The sequence below is a fragment of the Jaculus jaculus genome, chromosome 3 (assembly GCF_020740685.1).
Source record: "Jaculus jaculus isolate mJacJac1 chromosome 3, mJacJac1.mat.Y.cur, whole genome shotgun sequence".
NCBI lineage: Eukaryota > Metazoa > Chordata > Mammalia > Rodentia > Dipodidae > Jaculus > Jaculus jaculus.
The window spans coordinates 98720126-98741138 of NC_059104.1; the positions used below are offsets into that span (position 1 = coordinate 98720126).

Here is a 21013-nt window from a genome sequence, read left to right on the forward strand (position 1 = left end):
AAAGCACCTTACTAATGGCTTGCAAGCAAGAAAAGGGTTTTTAGAAGAATGTGGGGGAAAAAAATGCCAGTTCCCTTGAGTATTCTTTTAGGAGTCTTTCCCTCTGTCACCCTTCTAAGAGATTGGTGTCTCTTAATAGCTCAAATAATATTTTAAGAAAGGTCAGATTGGGCTAGGATGTAGCTTAGTTGGTAGAGTGCTTTCTTAGCATTCATGAAGCCCTGGGTTTGATTCCCAAAAACCACATAAAACTAGCATGGTAGTGCAAGCCTGGGTGCCCAGAACTTGAGAGGTAGGGGTGAGAGGATCAGAAGTTCAAGGTCATCCTTGGCAAACTGTAAGTTCAAGACCATCCTGCACTTAAAAACCAAGCCAGAAGGACTATATTGCTTCCTTCAAGTTGATTATGTTCTCAGTTTCTTGAGTCTCTTGGAAGATGTGGATAAGCAAGCCAGGAGGCAAATACGAAGATAGATACCCCTCTTCCCTGACATAGCACAGCTCTCTGTACTAGAAGAGCTCCCTCCTAAGGAAAACTAGCAACTGTTTCCAGGGGAGTTGGTGGACCGGTTACTCGCATGCCTGGTACTCATTCCCTTTTGTGTCTGCAGCTTGAACATGAATCGGTTCTCCCCTGCTAACTACGACCAGGCGCATTTACACCCCCATCTGCTCTCGGACCAGTCCCGGGGGTCCCCCAGCAGCTACAGTCCTTCAACAGGAGTGGGGTTTCCTCCAACCCAAGCCCTGAAAGTCCCTCCACTTGACCAATTTCCCACCTTCCCTCCCAGTGCACATCAGCAAACGCCACACTATGCCACATCAGCACTACAGCAGGCCCTGCTGTCTCCCACGCCGCCAGACTATACCAGACACCAGCAGGTGCCCCACATTCTTCAAGGACTGCTTTCGCCCCGGCATTCACTCACCGGCCACTCGGACATCCGGCTACCCCCAGCAGAGTTTGCGCAGCTCATGAAAAGGCAGCAGCAGCAGCAACGACAGCAGCAGCAACAGCAACAGCAACAGCAAGAGTACCAAGAATTGTTCAGGCACATGAACCAAGGGGATGCTGGGAGCCTTGCTCCTAGCCTCAGGGGACAGAGAATGACAGAGCGTCAAGCTTTGTCTTATCAAAATGCTGACTCATATCACCACCACCATACCAGCCCCCAGCATCTTCTACAGATCAGGGCACAAGAATGTATCTCACAGGTTTCTTCGCCCACCCTAACCCACGGGTATGCTCATCAGCCGGCACTAATGCATTCAGAGAGCATGGAAGAGGACTGCTCATGTGAGGGTGTCAGGGAGAGCTTCCCAGACAGCAAGAGCTCAAGTACATTGACCAAAGGTTGCCATGACAGCCCTCTGCTCTTGAGTACCGGTGGGCCTGGGGACCCTGAGTCTTTGTTGGGAACTGTGAATCAGGCCCGGGAGCTGGGCATCAATCCCTATGGACACCAGCCAGTTTCTGCCTTCAGTAGAAATAAGGTGCCCGGCGGAGGTAAGTATCCCCTCAAAGTAAAAGTCTTGCTTTGGTCTTCCCTGGTTCAAGTGGGCTTGGCTCACCTAGTATGAGTTCCTAAGGAAAAAAGAATCCCTGAGAAAACCTTCAGGACATTTGTGGGGAAGCATGCAGGAAGTGGTTATTGGTGGGTAAGGAGTGTCTGTTCACCAACTAAAACACCAAAGGTAGACAGTTAGCCCCCAGGACAACCTGTCAGATACATTTTCTGTTTCCTCTATTCACACTGTGTCTGCCTGGCATCCAGAAAGGCTCGTCATCAAAAAGCTTATGTAGCAGAAAAAAGTTGGCCACCACTAAGGAAATTGACAATAGACAGTGTGGGACCAAGAATCAAAGCACCTCCCTTAACCCTTGTCTCACCTGTGTGAGTGTGAGGAACGAAACTCTTAGGTTCTCATCAGTGAAAAAGAAGCAAGGTGAAGAACAGTTTAACAGAATTGTGAAGATTCAAATATGTTTGTGTTTATACATCTTGGTTGTGTGAGATAGAAACACTTGCTATCTGGAAAGGACATAAATGTATCAACATGAGCATGTCATTGTAGAGTTCATTCATTTTCATCTGAAGGAGATAAGGCTGTCTCAGTGAGTGATACTTAGGATACTATACATCCTCATATATGTTCAGACAAAACCAGGAAAGAGATTCCCTGCAGCATAAACCGGCAGTTTACCACTCCTCATCATAGCCATCAGAGAATAAAAATTGATTTATCTGTCAGCTGTGCAACTCTGAGCATTTCTTCCCATCCTTCCCCGCCTCCCCAAAGCTACTCCATCTCCTGCCCTGTTTTTTTTTTTTTTCTTTTTCTCTTTTTTTTTTTTTTTTTTTTTTTGAGGTAGGGTTTCACTCTAGTTCAGGCTGACCTGGAATTCACTGTATAGTCTCAGGGTGGCCTCAAATTCTCAGCTATCCTCCTCCCTCTGCCTCCCGAGTGCTGGGATTAAAGGTATGCGCCACCACGCACCCTTCCCTGTTCTTTCAAGTACACAGATAAGACTCAGCTCTGAGGGTAGTTGAAGCCTGTGATGCAGAGCAGGTTAGAAGACCTCGTTAAGCAGGAAGCTTTGGTAGCTTCAGGTGTACTTATGATGAGCTCTGATAGGAGGGAAAGTGTTACATCAAATGCCAATTAAACTCTGACCTTTTAAGCAGGTGGCCTCATCCAGTTTAGAGCTCTGCCCCAGGCAGATGCATTATGTTCCCCTGTGGCTATCCTTGAGCTGTATGCAGGCAGATGGGAGCTTTTAGAACAGCTGTGTGAGTGGCAGATAGACTGGCAGATATTTCAGGTTAGGAAGAAATGACTAAGAAGAAACATACCTGTTAGTTGGAAGAAAGGATGACATGAAAGGACACAATGTGGGCATCATGCTGTCCATGAGCACATACCAAATGCTGTTCACATGTGAGTTCACTGAGCCAGTCTTTCTCTTTTTGGGGTGCTAGGGATGGGATCCAGGGCCTCATGTGTGCTAAGCAAGTGCTCGCTACCACTTACCTGCACACCTAGCCCTCATTTAATCCAGACAGTCACCTATTATCCCCATTTTACCAAAGAGATAACTGAGGCACAAAGATAGGTAAATGGCAGCAAAAGCCAAACATGACTCTTTTTGTCCTAACAGTTTCCTGAGCATACCCTGGTGCATAAGGCAAGGAAAAAGGAGCAAAGCTATACCTCTAACCCTCCCCCAACCCTGGTTTGCTGTTTTAAATACTCTGTGAAGAGTTTTTCTTCAATTTCTCTTTTCTGATTTTACTTTCCCTCCTGTGTGACCCTTTTGTACAGTCAGAGGGAACCCATATTCACCACTGTCCCCTATTGTCAGAGAAAGCCCCTCTGTAAGCTACTTCATATCAATAGTAGGCCTACCATGGTCAGTGCACATGCTGTGGTAGCACCAGGAGGGAGAAGCCAACTGTACATAGGAGTAGAGTTAGAGTGAGTTTTCAACAGCTACATAGCCTGTGGGTGAAGAGGATTCTTCTGTTTGGTTAACTTGGAGTGTTGTGCCCAGGAAGGGATTAAGAGAAGCTAAGGGAACTTTCCTAAACTACACAGCATTGTCTAGGTCCAGCTATCATGTGCCAGGGAGTCCTGACACACAGCTGTGTTCTCCTGGCAATTAGAATAATTTTAGAGTCAGGTGTGATGACACATGCCTTTAATCCCAGCACTTGGGAGGCAGAAGTAGGAGGATCACAGTGAGTTCAAGGATACCCTGAGACTACATAGTAAATTCCAGGTCACCCTGGGTAGAGGAGGATCCTACTTCAAAAAGGGGGAGGGGGGTGGATGGAGAGATAGCTTAGCAGTTAAGTCACTTGCCTGTGAAGCCAAAGGACCCAGGTTTGATTCCCCAGTACCCATGTAAGCCAGATGCACAAGGTGGTGCATGTGTCTGGAGTTCGTTTACAGTGGCTGGAGGCCCTGTTGTGCCCATTGTCTATCTGTGTGTCTCTCTCTTATATAAAAATAGGTGTTCACTACCACACCTGGTTTCCAGTAGAGTAATTTAGTGTAGTTAGCAGGCTCTGAGCCAGTCTCTGGCAGGTCCCTCCTATCCAGTCTGTCCTCCTTCCTCTCACTAACAAACATTCACCATCCTTCCTATCTTCTTTCCTTCCTTGCATTCTTTTTTCTTTTTTTAGTTTAGTTTATTTAGTTAGTTATTTTGGTCCTTGCTGTCCTCCCTTCTACGTTTCTTGAGTTTGCAAGGAGCTCCTGTGTGAGTGGAAAGTCTCCTTACCTGGCTTTTCCTGTGGCTCAGGCCCTGCCTTGTGGCTGTGGCCACGTGGACCTGGTGCCACCATTGCTGGGACCACTTCTGCCTGCTTCTGTGGACTCTAAATGCTCTGAATCTCCTACTTCCCTGCTGCAGTTGATAATTTCTTACACACCTCACTTTTTAGTAGAAGAACGTATTTTGCTACTTTTTTTTAATTTGGCTTTTTCTCCCCTAAGCTGCTTTGACATGGTTCCTACACCACCATCTTGCTAGTCTCTAAGTTATTTTGAAAGAGAAGGACAGAAAGAGGCAGAGAATGAGGATGGATGCACCAGGACCTCCAGCCAAAGCAAATGAACTCCAGATGCATGCGCCACTTTGTGTATCTGGCTTACGTGGGCACTAGGGAATTGAACCTGGCTCCTTAGACTTCGCAGACTAATGCCTTAATCACTAAGCCATCCTCCGGCCTTTTGCATTCTTTTTTATTTTAATTAATTTATTTTTATTTATTAGAGAGAGGGAGAGCCCTTGCAAATAAACTCCAGATGTATGCACTACCTCGTGTATCTGGATTTACGTGGGTACTAGGGAATCAAACCTGGGTCCTTTGGCTTTGCCATCTCTCCAGCCCTCCTTTCTTGCATTCTTAGGACCACCAACAGCATTACCTCTAGCCTCAGTCCATATGTCTGTCCCCACAGATTTCACTTCAAAGCTGCTCTGTCCTTGTAGCCTTATTCTCATTTTTGCTGGGCACCCCTCACCCCTTCAGTCCCCGTTTTCATTCATTTTTCACGGTGACCTTTGACAGGTTTTTCTAGAAGCCACTGCCTTCACTCCTGCCATGCTTGCTAATGCATTGCAGAGACAAGTGGTTCTCCTTTCACTGCATTTTAATTTTTTTTTTATTTTTTTTTTTATTTTTCAAAGTAGGGTCTCACCTAACACAGGCTGACCTGGAATTCACTATGTAGTCTCGGGGCGGCCTTGAAGTCACAGGGATCCTCCTACCTCTGCCTCCTGAGTGCTGGGATTAAAGGCGAGTATTGGATTAAAGGCGTATGCTAGCTTGCCCAGCTTTTTCAGTCCATTTTATTCAAAAGTGTGCTCCAGCTTGACTACAGATATGGCTTGAGCATTGTTGAGCCTCTTTCTAACATCTGTACTTAAATGTTGTAACCTTGGGAACCATATATGCACTTACTTTTAACAAAGCCACATGTATATGATTATGTTTAGAATCCAAACTGCTGAAATAATACATTGAAGACTTAATGGTCTTGGGAAACCCAAAATATGCTGAAGGTTTTAAAAACCTTGTCAGGGATGTACATCTCTATCTGCTAAAAGTGCTTTCTTTCTGGAAGAGTCCCATTGTCCGAACAGTAACACAAGTCTATTCAGTCATTTAACCACCACTTATTTACTGTCAGTTTTGCAAAAAAAAAAAAAAAAATTGAGCTCCACCAGCCTGTAGGTAAGTAAGTACAAAGGCACTCACTTTGGTTTTCCTGTTTGGACAGAATAGAAAGTGTCTGGTCTCCTTTTATTTTTCCCCCTGAGTAGGGTCTCTCTCTAGCCCAGGTTGACCTGGACGCATTCACTCTGTAGTCTCAGGATGGCCTCACAGTGATCTTCCTACCTCTGTCTCCCAAGTGCTGGGACTAAAGGTGTATGCCACTATACCTGGAATTCACTATGTAGTCTCGTCTCAGGGTAGCTTTGAACTCATAGCAATCCTACCTCTGCCTCCTGAATGCTGGGATTGAAAGTGTGTACCACCACGCCCTGCCTCTAGTCCTTCATCTTCTTCTTTTTTTTATTTTTTTTTTTATTTTTTTTATTTTTCAAGGTAGGACCCCACGCTGACCTGGAATTCACTATGTAGTCTCAGGGTGGCCTTGAACTCATGGCGATCCTCCTATCTCTGCCTCCCAAGTGCTGGGATTAAAGGTGTGTGCTACCACACCCCAGCTCTAACTAGGAGGTTTTCTAAGGTGGTACAAGCTGAATAAACCGCATGGACACAATTAACTAATAATCATAAAGTGGCATTATCTATCAAAACCCCATTCAAGGGCTGGAGAGATGGTTTACATCTGGCTCCCTCTGGTCCTTTTAATGACCTTCCTCTATCTCACTGCACTTACAGCCTAGTCCCCAACACCTCAAGTGTTGTTTCCATGGTAGAGCATTTGAATTACGCTTGTACAGGATTGTGTTGTAGATGCTGTGGGAATGTAGAAAGGGAAAAGAAAATGGCCCTGCCTTCAGGGAGCTTCTACTGTGTGCATAAAGAGCTGTGACATAAAGTACAGTGTAGACAGAGTGCTATAGTTTAAAAGAGCAGAACTCATGTAAAGTTTCTAGCATGTTTTAGGTTCAGAGGACACTGGTATGAGTCAAGGAAACTTAGACACTCTCCTGCCCCATATCAGTGTCCTGGTTTCCTGTTTACTGTGTGGTTATTTACCACTATTGCAAGCAGTTTGCCTGTGTCCTTTCAAATGCCTCGAAGTTTAAGAGCTAACCCTGCCTGCCCCCTGCTGACTCTAACCCTCCAGGTCTCCCAATCTAAGAGTAAAAAGAAGGGCTGTCTTCCTTCTACAGTATTACATAGGTTTGAGGGTTTTTTTTTTTTTTAACTTTGTAAGTAACTAAAAACAATGGCACAACCAGTTTATAGATGAGATTATCATCTTAAGGAAAACATTATCCTCTTCTCTAAGCTCTGTCAGCTTCAGGCCTCCTAGAGAGGTAAAATGCAAATAGCATGGGATTGGTTTAGAAGTTACCCCTTAGAGCCTTTAAGGGGAGTAAGAAAACATGTTATATCTCTCATTTACTCTTAAAACCCAGTAAATGAGTAAGAACGAGTCAACATTGACAGACTCAATGGAGTTACGCAAACTGCCCCAAAGTTCCCCCAGTAGGGTGGTGTGCATTGGATCCATTTGTGCCAGTTTTTTCCTGGTCTGATCAGATGGTCATCCTACCTACTCTCTGTGCCTCTCGGCTCTTGGAAGTCATCTTCCCATAATTATTTATATATCCTCAGTGAGCCTGGTAAACCCACCCTCTAGCTCCTGAAGTGACATAAAAGGTGTCAAAGACTCATGCCCCTCAGTCAGTGGTTTAGTGTTTAACTCCCAGCCTCCAGATTGGTCAGTAGATCTCATGTACAGACTGTCACAAAAGACTTCCAAACTCAGGCCCAGTATTCTTACTAAAAGTAATAGTTTATCTGTGTAACTCTTTCACCTGTGTTATGTTTTCTTTCTTTTTTCTTTTTCTTTTTCTTTCTTTTTTTTTTTTTTTTTAGGTAGGGTCTTGCTCTAGCCCAGGCCCAGGCTGACCTGGAATTCACTGTATAGACTCAGGGTGGACTTGAACTCATGGGGATCCTCCTACCTCTGCCTCCCGAGTGCTGGGATTAAAGGCGTGCACCACCACACCCGGCTCTATGTTGTTTTCTGAGGCCCAAAACAACTCTTATTTATTAGATAAGGAACTTGAGGGTAAGAAGAGGTTAAGTACCTTGCCCACCTTTGTATATATTTTCTTACGGTGGTGGAGCTAGATCCTAGCTTCAGTTTCCTGATTCATGATGGTCATATATTCTTTCCTCACCTCTCTGCTAGCTTCCTAGCAACAACACACCCAAGAAGAATCAACTTCGAAGGAGGAAATACGCTCGTGGGTTTCACAGGTTTCAGTGTATAGTTGACTAGCTCTGTTGCTTTGGGGCTGGGCAGAGAGGGTGGCAGAACCATCATGGCTGAGATGCAGGAGTGAAGGAAAGAAGATCTGGGTCACAAATCATGTTTACTGACTTCTTTCCATTAGGCTTTACCCCTAAAACTTTTCATCACATCTCAGTAGTGCCACAGGCTAGCAACCAAGTCTTCAACACCCGAGCCTGAGGGGACGGCTAAGATCAAACCAGGATACCTGCTTTGCTCTCGCTCTGTATGAGTGAAAGACACCATCAATTAACAGACCTGCCTTTGATAATACGAAAAACCAAGCAGACAATCTCGGTCTGTTCCTCAACTCTTGTTAATATACCCCGTTTTCGTCTGGTTTGGGTTTGTTTCTTGCAGTGCTTAAGGATCAAACCCAGGGCCCTGTGCATGCCAAGCAAGCATTGCGCCTCCTAGCCCTTTATCTTTTTAAAAATACGTATTTAGTTATTTTATTTATTTGAAAGAGAGAGAGAAAGTGTGTGTGTGTCAGGTCTTCCTGCCATTGTAAACAAACTCCAGACACATGTGCCACTCTGTGCATCTGGCTTTACATGGCTACTGGGGAATCTAACACAAGCCATCAGGCTTTGCAAGCAATAGCCTTTAACTGCTGAGCCATCTCTCCATCCCTTATCTAGTTTCTAATCACATTTATTTCCCTAAATCTGAGGCTTCTGCTCTGGAAATTAAAATTTTGGTAACTAACTTGTTCACTTATATATGGGAAAATTGCCCCACACATCCAGTAGTAGAGTTCTGTGACACACTGGCTCAGTGTTCCTTGTCCACTTAGAAGTAACAGCTCTGAAATGAATAAACTCCATACCTATGTCTGCTGAGCTTTTACAGCATGCCAAGCTCTGCAGTCTACACCCCTGTGCAGTAGGAGCTAATTTACAAATAAAGAAACAGAGACCCGGAGACACTGGATTGAGCCAACAGTTAAGCAATGTTTTTCCCACCCCAGACCTGTGCCTATGGCACTTGTGCCAATTCTGCTTGACCAAGGAATGAACGCTAAGCTGGGAACTAAAGGAGGTCATTGCCTGATCTGCCACGCTGTAGCATCTTCTGTCTGGGTGACACTTTCAGGCCAGTCAGCATCAGACAGGAAGCCTGTCAGAGCAGATAATGAGGGCGAAATCCACATCACTTTCCCAAAGGCAGAGCCAGAGGGAAGGTGGGCATTTGATCTGGAGAAACTTCAATCTCAGGAATAGACACAGATCCAAAGGAGGGAAGCTAACAGGCATGAAAACACACAGAAGCACTACGTTTCTCAAGTACCAGGACTATACATGTTCTTAGCTTTGCTATCTGCCCATGTTCGAGAACGAATCTCCAAACAAGGGCTGGGGCTATAGCTCAATGGGTAGAGTGCTTGCCAAGTATACCCAAAGATCTGGGTTCAGTCCTCAGCACCTCTCAGCACTATGGAGGTGGAGGAAGAGGAAGGAAGAGGTTCAAGGTTAGCCTTGGCTACATAGCTAGTTTGAAGCCAGCCTGGGAACTATAAGACCCTATCTCAAAAAAAAAAAAAAAAAAATCAAGAGAGCACTGGTGATTGTCTTTGAGAAAAGCAAGGAAGTGCAATTGACAAGGTTTGCATCCAAGTCTCTGTCCAGTTTTAATGGAAGAAAAATGTCACCTCCAAAGAATTGAAGAACAGCATTAGCTCTCACAGAAGAGACTGTAGAGCTGGGGGACTGGCTCAGTGGTAAAGCATGAGGATCTGGGTCTTATCCCTAGTACTACAGGAAGAAGGGAGAAAAGAAAACGTGGGCATTAAAAACTACTCTAAAAAGTAAAAAGCAGTTGCCAGCACTGAGTCTGTCTTGGCAGAGTGGGCGGGTCAGCAGCTCCCAATCACCCCACTTCCTGGCAGTGGTTTTGTTGGCCCAGGAGCAGTAAGGGAGCTGGATCCACAGTGGAATTGGCTGAGTGAGTAGGATGAGTCAGTGAATCCCACAGAGCAAGTAGGTTTTCTTGTGTAGGCTTACTTTTTCCTTCCCCTCTGCTGGCTTTTAGCTTTCAGTAACAAAGTAATTAACTTTAGCTTTTCCTTTGGTCTGCTTACTTACAGAACATTGATAAGATTTTTTTGTAGCTACTAACTTTTGAATCTAATTTTTCCCCTGAGTGTCTTATATCCTTAGCAATGTGCATGTCAATTACTTCCCACACTTTCTTAGCCTTCCTCAGTTCCTAAGCCTGGGCCTAACCCTAATCATCACAGGAACCCATTGAGATACAGAGACCTGAAACCCTTGACCCAAAACTCAAGCTATGTGTTTGTTGTAACTGTTTAATAAACACTGGACGGGCACAGCTAGCATTATCTGCATGTTTCCTATTAAGAAGTTTTTAAAAACTTGGTCTTGCCAGTAGTCAATGTATCAGGAGATAGCCAGTAGCTGCCAAGGGAAGTTATTCTCAAAACCAAAAGAGCAAAGAAAACATACATTTAAGCCTCAGGCTCTTAAAGACAAGACAAAAGTAACTACCAGGAGGATCTTACCAGGCCAACTTAGGTGTGCATCTGGTATTCTTCTTGACTGGCCTAATAAAGAAGAAACTCTTTCCTCCAAAAGCCAAACCAGGGCTGGAGAGGTGGCTTAGTGGTTAAAGCATTCATCTGCAAAGCCTAAGGACCCAGGTTTGATTCCCCAGCACCCACATAAGCCAAATGCACAAAGTGTCATATGCATCTGGAATTTGTTTGCAGTGGCTAGAGGCTCTAGCATACCACTCTCTCTCTCTCTCTCCCTCTCCCTCCCTCCCTCCCCCCCCCTCTCTCTCTCTCTCTCTCTCTCTCTATCTCATAAATAAACAAGTAAAAAAATCAAAAACAAAAACCAAACCAAAGCCGGGCATGGTGGCACACACCTTTAATCCTAGCACTTGGGAGGCAGAGGTAGGAGCATCACCATGAGTTTGGGGTCACCCTGATACTACTAGATAGTGAATTCCAGGTCAGCCTGAGCTAGAGTGAGATGCTACCTCAAAGAGAGAGAGAGAGAGAGAGAGAGAGAGAGAGAGAGAGAGAAATCAGAAGTGATGCTCAAGAGACTAGGAAAATGAGATGCCAAAGGATGTCTGACAGGGTAACAGGTTATGAGGGAAATTGTTAAATTTGGAATAGACCATAATGTTACATGCTGATTAGGATACCCAGTAAATAGTTCACTGTAAGGACTTAGAGCTCAAAAGAGCATTAAAGTACTTTTTATACAGGGGGACTATTAGTTGAAGCCACATTAACTGTGGGGAGCAAGGTCAAGAACAGAAATGAACAGAGGAACCAGGCAGAAAGGAAGGCTAGGATGGTAGTGAGGCAGAAGCCATGAAAGTAGGGAGGAGGCCTGGAGTGCAGGCAACCTCCTGGGTTACAGGTCCTGCAGCTCCAGAGTCCTTCTTGGCAGCATCTGTTTCAGAGCAGAGCACACAGCTAAGTCAGCAGAGAAGGGGAGAAAGAAGAGGATCGGTGTGGCCTGGCCTACCCCCCTTAGGAAGGACTTTTGCTGTAGTTCTTGGGTTAGGCTGGTCCAGGCTCCTCTAGACCAGTGCCAGCCAGTTGGGGATTGACAATTAGGCAGCTGTGTCTTCTTGCTCATTGTACCTTTAAATTTTCTTTTTTTAATTTTGAGGTAGGGTCTCATTTTATCCCAGGCTGGACTGGAATTCACTATGTAGTCCCAGGCTAGGCTTGAACTCACAGTGATTCTCCTACCTTGCCCTCCCCAGTGCTGGGATTAAAGGTGTGTGCCAACACACACAGCAGATCTCATTGTACCTCTCAAGGGTTTCATTTCTTTCTTAGGAGTTGGCATTATTGGAAGGAGCTCTAGGCCTGCTTACCTTGTTTTGCTCTGTGTCCTCAGAGTCTGTCATAGGGAACTGCATGGATAGAAGTTCTCCAGGACAAGCCATGGAGCTGCCAGATCACAATGGACTCGGGTATCCAGCACGGCCTTCAGTCAGTGAACACCTCAGGCCCCGGACCCTCCAGAGACACCATACAATCCAGAACAGTGATGATGCTTATGTATGTTGGTCCCTCCTGCTTCTGGGAGGTGGGATCCTACCAGTCCCAACTTGAAAACAAAATATCCACTCCTGTCTTCACACTCAGAGTCCAGCCTCTCGGGGAGCATTTCTTTGAAATACCTTAACAGACTAGCTTTCACTCCAGTGGAGGCCCAGTATAATCTTTTTGTTGTTGTTGTTTTTTGTTTTTTGAAGTAGGGTCTCACTGTAGTCCAGGCTGACCTGGAATTCACTTTGTAGACACAGGGTGGCCTCCTGAGTACTGGGATTAAAGGCATGTGCCACCATACCTGGCTATGTTTTTTTCCCATTAGAATCTTTCATTTGGATTTTAGACTGAGGTATCAAGTGGGTGGTCCTTTGCAGTCTTACAAAACCTCTCCAGAGTCTAAACTCAAGTGCTAGCAAATGGGCATGGCTCTTGGCCATTTCCCACAGCTGCACTGCACTCACCCTGACTTCCTTGTGGATCCAGCCTGGCATAGCAAAAGGGTTATTGCCCAGGGCACTGCCCTCAGGCAGCACCTGTATGGCAGTAATCAGACACTGTGGATGTCCAAATGCAACTTTATTAAAGTCACATAAAATAACAAATTTAGTTCCTCAGTCACACTTCCTGTGTTCAGTAGCCTCCACATTACACAAGGCAGCTAGGGCGCAGTCATGTCTCCACAGAGTGCATTTGACTAGTGCTCTCTGTAGGCAGACTGCTAGGGCAGAGAGGTGGGCAGTGGATATGTCAGAAACCCACTTTTCAGAAATGAATTTCCAAAGTAACAGGAGAAACCTGACTTTCGAAGGACATGTAGGGCTAGGGGGATAGCTAGTTGATAAAGTACTTGCATCACAAGCATGAGGGCCCAAGTTTCACCTCAGAGCCATGTATGAAAGCTGGGTGTAGTGGTGCATGCTTATAATCCCAGCACTGGGGAAGCAGAGACAGGGGTTCATTGGCCAGCTAGTCTAGCCTACTTGACAAGTTCCAGGCCATCGAGAGACCCTGTCTCAAAATTGGACTTTACCTAAGGAATGACACCTGAGGTTTTCCTTTGACCTACACACAAGCACACATGCATCTTACCTGCATATATTTGGACACACATGCAAAGGACATGTAGGTATCAAAGGGATCTAACCACCAGTTGAGATTCAGCACACCCTCCCACCCTAGGGACAAGGAATGGAGGTGGGGTGCTGAGGTCGTGTCCCACACTGTCACCATTGTGGCCTATTCCTTGTCTTGCAGTGGTGCCCCCAGGCCACCTTTTGCCTAGGCTATTTTATTTTATTTGTTAATACTTCATAATTTATCAATAGATTCAGGCAAAATCAGGCATACAAATATGATTAATATACCAACAAGCTGGAGATTAAGAAAACCTGAATTAATTGTGTTCTACATGACAGTGTGAAGCACTAGATATGCTTATATTTTACTAGGTGTGTTTACATGAAGCATAGTTAGATCAAGTAGATAAGATTGGAAGTAGAGTGATCAAGATAGGAAGATATATTTGTGTTATGTTGCAGAGGCTCTCAGTAATTAAGTTAAATGTTTGGTTTTATTATTGTTATAATTAGTAGAGAGATTTTGATAGCTTTGCTCAACATGAGCTATAGTACTATACATAATATTGAATCAGAATTTGTAGAAACATTTGACAAAAAAATCAGAAGCTGCAAGTTTACTAGAGTATCTAGAATAATAGACCAAGTGAGTGTTTTTAAGTACCATAAAAAGCACCAAGACTTGGAAATAATTAATAATTTTTAGATAAAACTGGAATTCATGACAATATATTTTGAATGGTAGGAATAAAACAGAGGAAAGATTTGACTGTTATGCTTAAATCAGCAAAGGACAGTAATTACTCTGGAACAAGGAAGACTGTGTGCATACCAGCTTCACTGTGGTGGAACACACTGCTGTTTGTCACGCTAACAAGATGCATAAGCAGCCATCATAGGTATGCATAGGTAGTGATCTTCACTGTTTGGTGACTTCCCTGAGCATTCATAAATTATAGACTTATGCACCAGTCATCTTTCTCATTTTCCCCTCTGCAAAATAAGGGCCTTTTTGTAGCGGCTCAATTTGTAATAGCTAAGAGCTGGAATCAGTCCAGATGTCCATCACTAGAAGAATAGATAACTAGGATGTGGTATATCTACACAATGGAATTTTACACAGCAGTAAGAAAAAATGTCACAAAGAAATTTGAGGAAAAATAGGTGAACCTGTAACAGATCTGCCTAGGCTATTTTAGTAGGAACAGTTGTCCCTAAGAGTCACCTGAGAGTGGCACATTGTCTGGTAGTCTCATTCCATCTCCTGACTGTTTTCTGCAGGTGCAGCTGGATAACTTGCCAGGAATGAGTCTTGTGGCTGGGAAAGCACTCAGTTCTGCCCGGATGTCAGATGCGGTTCTCAGTCAGTCTTCCCTCATGGGAAGCCAGCAGTTTCAGGATGGAGAAAGTGAGGGTAAGGGAAGGGGCCTCACACATGGACACCCCAGGGCAGTTCCTCTAGGCTCTCCTTAAGTATTCTCCAGGAACTGCTTCTCTTCTGTGGAAAGAGTTCATAGGGAAGCAGGGCCAGAGTGTCCCTGTGATGTTCTGTACACAGTGCCCCCTCCCCCTGTGTCTACCTGAGTGAGTGTGGCTTCTGTCAGAGCCCAGGGCCATCAGCCATCAGAGACTGTGTCTACCTGAGTGAGCGTGGCTTCTGTCAGAGCACAGGGCCATTACAGACTGTGACTGGCATTGTAGAAATATACACCTTCTGTAGCTCTTCTACTGGTTGTCATTCAAGGGCCTCATGTCCCATTAAAACTGTTCTGGGTCTCCAAGGAGGGTAAACACAGAGCTAAGCCTGGAGACAGAGAGGTCCACCCTTCCTAGGCTATACATGTGAGGCACTTAACCTTCCATGGCCTCATTTGTGAAGAGGTTAAGAGTAGCACCCGTGTCCTTGCTTATATGAGGAGGAATGGTGGCTCCCTGTGGGTGGACTGCTTAATATAATGCTTGGGATAAGTGCCAAGACCTGGCTCCCTCCAGGTACTGCAGTTGTTCCTTTTGCCCTCTAAGAAAAAGACTAGGGGCTGGAGAGATGGCTTAGCAGTTAAGGTGCTTGCCTGAAAAGCCTAACAACCTAGGTTTCATTCCCCAATATCCATATAAAGCTGGATGCAGAAAGTGGCACATGTGTCTGGAGTTCATTTGTAGTGGCTAGAGGCCCTGGTGTGCCCATTCTCTCTAAATTAAAAAAAAAAAATAAAGGGCTGGAGAGATGGCTTAGCGGTTAAACGCTTGCCTGTGAAGCTTAAGGACCCTGGTTCGAGGCTCGGTTCCCCAGGTCCCACGTTAGCCAGATGCACAAGGGGGCGCACGCATCTGGAGTGTGTTTGCAGAGGCTGGAAGCCCTGGCGCGCCCATTCTCTCTCTCTTCCTCTATCTGTCCTTCTCCCTGTGTCTGTCACTCTCAAATAAATAAATAAAGAAAGAAAAGAAAAAATAAATAAAGCCAGATGCTCAAAGTGGCACATGCATCTGGAGTGAGTTTGCAGTGGGTAGAGCCCCTGACATGCCCATTCTCTCTGTCTCTCTTCTATCTGTCTGTACTTGCAAATAAGTAAATAAAAATATTTTTAAGGCTGGGCATGATAGCACACATCTTTAATTCTAGCACTTGGGAGGCAGAGGTTGCCCTGAGACTACATAGTGAATTCCGGGTCAGCCTGGGGTACAGTGAGATCCTACCTTGAAAAAAAAAAGGAAAGAAAGAGACTTGTCGGGGAGCAGTTCCCTGTCGTCTCCCACATGAACCGGTTGCTTGCTTGTACCCATCGGTGGGAAAGGGAAGGAAGTGGTGTGGGAGGATCCAAACTGCAGCCCTGTCACTCACATCTGGAGAACCTGTTGTGAGCTGAGTTTGAGCTGGAGTCAGGCCACATATGGCTGAGCAGGTGCCTCTTCTTCCTCCTCTCTCCCCTTTCCAATGTACATGGCTTACCCTTCAAAATCTCACATGTTCTTTTTGGTCTTGCAGAATGTGGGGTGAGTCTGGGAGGTCACGAGCACCCAGACCTGAGTGATGGCAGCCAGCATTTAAACTCCTCTTGCTATCCATCTACGTGTATTACAGACATCCTGCTCAGCTACAAGCACCCCGAGGTCTCCTTCAGCATGGAGCAGGCTGGTGTGTAGCAAGAAACAGAGAGTGAGTAGCACCCTGGTCAGGGCCCACACAGCCCTGTGGCCCAATGTCAGCACCCACCCTCCTCAGCAGGTTCATTCCAGATGTGATGGCCAGTGAAGTTAACATTGCCAGTCTTCCTGTATGGCCCTTACCTTCCTGCTTTTCCATTAAGCACTGTGCTAGTTTGAGGGTGGCATGAGATGTAATTATGGAGAAAAGACTCATGGCTCACCTTACATGATAGGTGCTATCACTCTTGTGAGACAGTGAGCTGTAGCTCCAAAGGACAGAGGTGACCTCTGGCTACCACACTAAGACAGGACATAGTCTTTAAACTCAGTCCTCAAGAATGAAACACAACTAGAAAACAGGCATAGTCATGCTTTTTCATCGTTTTTTTTGTTGTTGTTGTTTTGGTACTGGGTATGGAAGTAAGGAGTGAGTGGCAGGATATTCCACATGAGGAAAGGAAACACAGCCTGAGCCCGGTGTGAGTGGCCCGGCTAGAATTGATACTGCTTCTCCGGCTCAGCAAGGCAGAAAAGACTTGAGGCAGGTGAAGCTGTTAGGTATGCGTGTTAGAACTGCAGTATGGCAGAGCTCTTAGAATACCTGGGCTAAGAGTGTGTGACAACAAAAGAAAGAAAGAAAAGAAAAATAAAAGACAAAGCTGGGCACAGTGCTGCACACTTTAATTCCAGCAGTGGGGAGGCAGACGTAGGCAGGTCACTGTGAAATTAAGGCCAGTCTGGGGTTACAGAGTGAGTTTCAGGTCAGCCTGGACTAGAGTGATACCCTGCCTCAAAAAAGAGAAAAAAGAAAAGGAAAAAGATTTCAAGGCAGGGGTATAGCTCAGTGGTAGAGCACTTGCCTGACATGTTCAAGGCCCTGGGCTCCTTCCTCAATACCCTTTCCAAAGAGGAAGGGGGCTACAGTGGAAGATTAGTCTTGCTCTTTCCTCACTAACTCTGTGTCTGCTTTTCAGGTCTCTGTGCAGCTTGGGGAAAAGGCTGATTTGAAACCAACTATACCTAGCAGCGTCACTCCACTTTGCCATTTGTCTTTCTGCCAGAGCAGCGTGGCTGTTCCCCACACTGGGCTCCCCAGTGGCTATCGTTTGGGTTCTGAGGGGTTTTCTCATGTTTGCTTGTATGACCAAGTCACCAAGGAAATAAACAGGAAACTCATGTTCTCCATATTTTGTGAAACTGTATTTGGTGTGTTTGAGTTGGTGGTTACTTTTGTTTTGTTTGGGGTATTTTCTTTTGGAGATGATTTTCTTCAGGGGCCAGTCTCGGGCCCCTCCCCTCTGTAGCCTTCATCCCAAAGTGGTCACTCTGCTCAGTCTGTCAGGAGCAAATGCTAGGTCAAGACATCTCTGCAAACTTAGTGCTGAGAAAAGGAGGAGGCAAAGGCAATGACCTCTGACCCTTGGAGAACAAAATGAAAGAGAGAAAGTCTGAGCTCAGAACCTGGCACAGACTACTGCTGGGCTCCACTGGAACCCTGTCTGGCCCAGCAAGATCATATCAGAACTTCAGCGCAGAGCCAGAGAGTGACCTGGGCTGCCAGCTGCTAGCTAGGAGGTCTCAGTGGGCCCCTCTTCTGTGATCTACTAGCTCTCACTAACCTGCACAGCTGGTTGCCATGCCATCCTGCTGGCTTCACCTGGGACTGAATATCCAGTGGTGGTGTAGTATGCTTTTTGAGTCACCTTTCATTCTCCTTTTCTATAGTGCTGTAAAAAGGACTTCCTTCACATGTTTGTGCATATATATGTGTATATAGATATATATGCCCCTTTCAGCCTCTTTGTCATGGGCAAGAACAGAAGGTTGTTCTGGGTCTTGCCTCTCTGTTAACCTCCTCTTCCCCACTACCCCCAGCCATCCCTAACCCCTACATTTTATTCTTGATCATGTAGGAATTGTTTTTGGTAAATGTTGATATTGTTGTTATTATTATTAATAAAGACAAAAGGAATTTTTGTTTAAAAGAGAAATATTTAACCAGATTCTGTTCTGTTTGAATTGTGACTGGCACCTTTGGTTCCGAGCATTTTCTCTGGCATTGTCACTGTGTGCAGCTCTCCCCTGGGCAGTGCCAGATGCAGTGGCCTCTTCCAGCTGAAGCAATGCATACATAATAGCTAGTGTTCATGTCATGACCTTTCTTTCTTTGCTGTTAGAAACCAAAGTCTTCTCTGCAGCCCAGGGGCTGAAAGAGGGTCTGGGTTCTCTCCTTGTGTCTTCAAAACCAAAAAGATGGTCCATATTCTGACTCTCTAGAAAAGGAGAGTCAGCAGTTCCCAGCCTCTGAATTTGCACAGAAGGAAGCATATGCCCAGTGTGGCATCTGGATGGCACCGGCAGGGTCCCCATATAGCTTGTCTTCCCCTGACACTGGCAGTTCAGCTCCTGGGCCCACTCTTCCTTGAGTGGATTTTTTTTTTTTTCATTGCAAAAACCATACTAGGAACCTATCTGCCCCTCCACTTGGTAGAATCACCAGCTACTCACCAGAAGGGGGCTTACTTCTTGAGAAAACAGAAGAGCTATTGTTGGCTTCCCTGGGCTTCATCCAACCTGCCGCCTGACTTGTTTACATGGTACTGCATTGATGGAAAAGCAGACACCACCCTCCAGAGCCACCCAGAAGAAAGCCAAGCGAGCCTACTAACCGTGCCATCTTGCAAACTACACTTTCAAGAACATCATTGCTTTGTATAGTAACCAATATGCACAGTGTATGTTGAATGTATATGAAGATACTTTACTATTTCTGTCCTTTGAAAATGTCAGAAGTATTTTTTTTCTTTCTCATTTCTGTTGGACTAAAAGATTTAAAAAAAAATTTTCCAGAGTCAAGTTGCTAAGACCTTTTGTCCTTGTTTATGTGGGGCATTTACAACTTAGGAACTTGGTTGGACAAAAAGAGCTTGTGAAAATAAAAACCTAATCTGTTCTCATGCGGATAAGTTGCTTGTCTTGCTTTGAGAATCTAACTGGGAAACGTGCAGGTGAGGGGAGCTGGTTCGCCAAAGACGCGGTGGCTGCGAAATCGCCAGGCTTGGGAGAAGCTTTAGGCCACTCACTGTCTCACTTTGCCTTCTGAACCTGGCATTCTCTGGAACCTTGCCAGCCCCATGCTGTGTCCCAAGCACCTCATGGACTCTACCCCCCTCAGAAGGGAGGGTATTTTGAGTTTGCTGAGTTGGATGGAAAACAGATTCCTTGGTAGGGCTCTTGCATAGAAGACTGCAGGAAGGAGAGCCTTCACTTGGCTCTGGCTTGCACCGTTATGGCTAGTTCCAGCCTGGTGACATGTATAAAAAGGCATATAGAGCAGAAAAGGGCTTCCTATGGCTTTCCTTTGTCCACTCCTGGACTCCAAAGGGCAGAGCAGACTTGTCCGTGAGACCCCAGACATGGCTACGAGAGCTGAAGTCGTATGTGAGAGGGGACACTTAGGAAAGCCTCTGAGACTGCAAGGTCACCACTCAGAGCAGTCTCAGGAAGTCCCAGGTGCACACCTCCCAAGTGAAGCCAGCTGAGTCTGAAGCCCAGAAGCAGGGGGTCCAGAGAACTCCCAACAGCTAAGCTATAGCTTTTGCCATTGCTGCTGCTCCTCAAATCACCAGGTGCCCTTAGCTAGAGATAAAGCGGGCATCCAGAGGAAGCAGGACAATGTTCACCTGTATCTAGACCTGCTCACCTCTGGGATATGGGGAACAGGACCCACACTGATGGGGTCTTCTCCACCCTCTGAATTTGTGCAGTGCCAGGCCCCACCCACTCCAACTGCAAAGGCAATAGACTCATGCAGAGCTGTTAACAGTGCCTTCCCTGCCCTAGGAGCTCTGCTGCAAGAGTTGCAACCGAATTGTCAAAGGAAACAATGAGGGCCTTGTGCCAGCCCCCTTCCCCGTCTGCACTATGTTCTCAGGTGAGCATTCTCAGCAGGGGCTGGCATGAGGCTGGAGGCATGCTCCTTCTTGTGCCCCTCGTCTAGTCTGGGGCACTTTCAGTGTGCCAGTGTCATTCATCCAGCAAATATTTGATGTGTCTGTTAGATGCCAGGCCCCACATGGGACAGAGTCCTCCCCAGGCTGACTGGCCAGCATGTTGGGACAGAAGTTCTGAGCAACCTCTGCTATGTGGCACCTGCTGGCACGCCTGTGTATGTCAGGGATGTGGCGACCCAATTCAGAAAGTCACTTTGGAAGCTCTCAAGATGAGGTAGTGATAATGGCTAGGGCATCCAATGATATGCCCTGTCTCCTCTCAATACTCTAACCTGTGGGCACCTCTTATAGTGACAGGACCCCAGCCTGAATCTGTGATGAGTCCAATTTATTGTTAGTTTTTCCACAGCTTCTATCCAGAGAGACTTTGCGTCCAGGTTACCAAAAAGGTGTATAGATTAGTTTAAGCCAAATGTGTTGTAATGTAAACACTAGTATAACATAGGGGATCACATCTGTCATCCCAGCACAGTAGGGTGAGGCAGGAAGATTGCTATGAATTTGAGGCCAGCCTGGGCTATAGTAACCTATTTCAAAAGAAAAAAATAAAAGGAAATTTCCTGCTCAGTCTCACAGGCAACCCTTACTCTGACACCTTGGAATCCCTGAGCCAGGAATGTCCTGAACAGGGTACAAGGGAGTCAGAAGCCAATAGGCCCCCACTGAAGAACGGGAAGCCAAACCAGAGTCCCAGCCTGCCAGCACTCATTCTAACAGCTAGACGGTGA

General features: G+C 45.8%; 1 protein-coding gene across 7 annotated transcripts in view; it reads left to right on the plus strand.

The window, feature by feature from the left end:
- Nucleotides 1-19235, plus strand: part of Sik3 (SIK family kinase 3) — a 286449-nt gene extending 267214 nt beyond the window's left edge. For 3 of the 7 annotated variants that reach the window (XM_045145195.1, XM_045145197.1, XM_045145198.1), the window contains 5 exons: nucleotides 612-1507; nucleotides 11895-12058; nucleotides 14410-14542; nucleotides 16112-16282; nucleotides 17247-19235. In XM_045145195.1, coding sequence (XP_045001130.1) covers nucleotides 612-1507; nucleotides 11895-12058; nucleotides 14410-14542; nucleotides 16112-16269 — 1351 coding nt within the window. In that variant the 3' untranslated portion in view covers nucleotides 16270-16282; nucleotides 17247-19235. The remainder of the gene's footprint in view (nucleotides 1-611; nucleotides 1508-11894; nucleotides 12059-14409; nucleotides 14543-16111; nucleotides 16283-17246) is intronic. The other 4 variants (XM_045145199.1, XM_045145200.1, XM_045145201.1 and 1 more) reach the window with 2 other exon arrangements.
- The last annotated feature ends 1778 nt before the right edge of the window (nucleotides 19236-21013 follow it).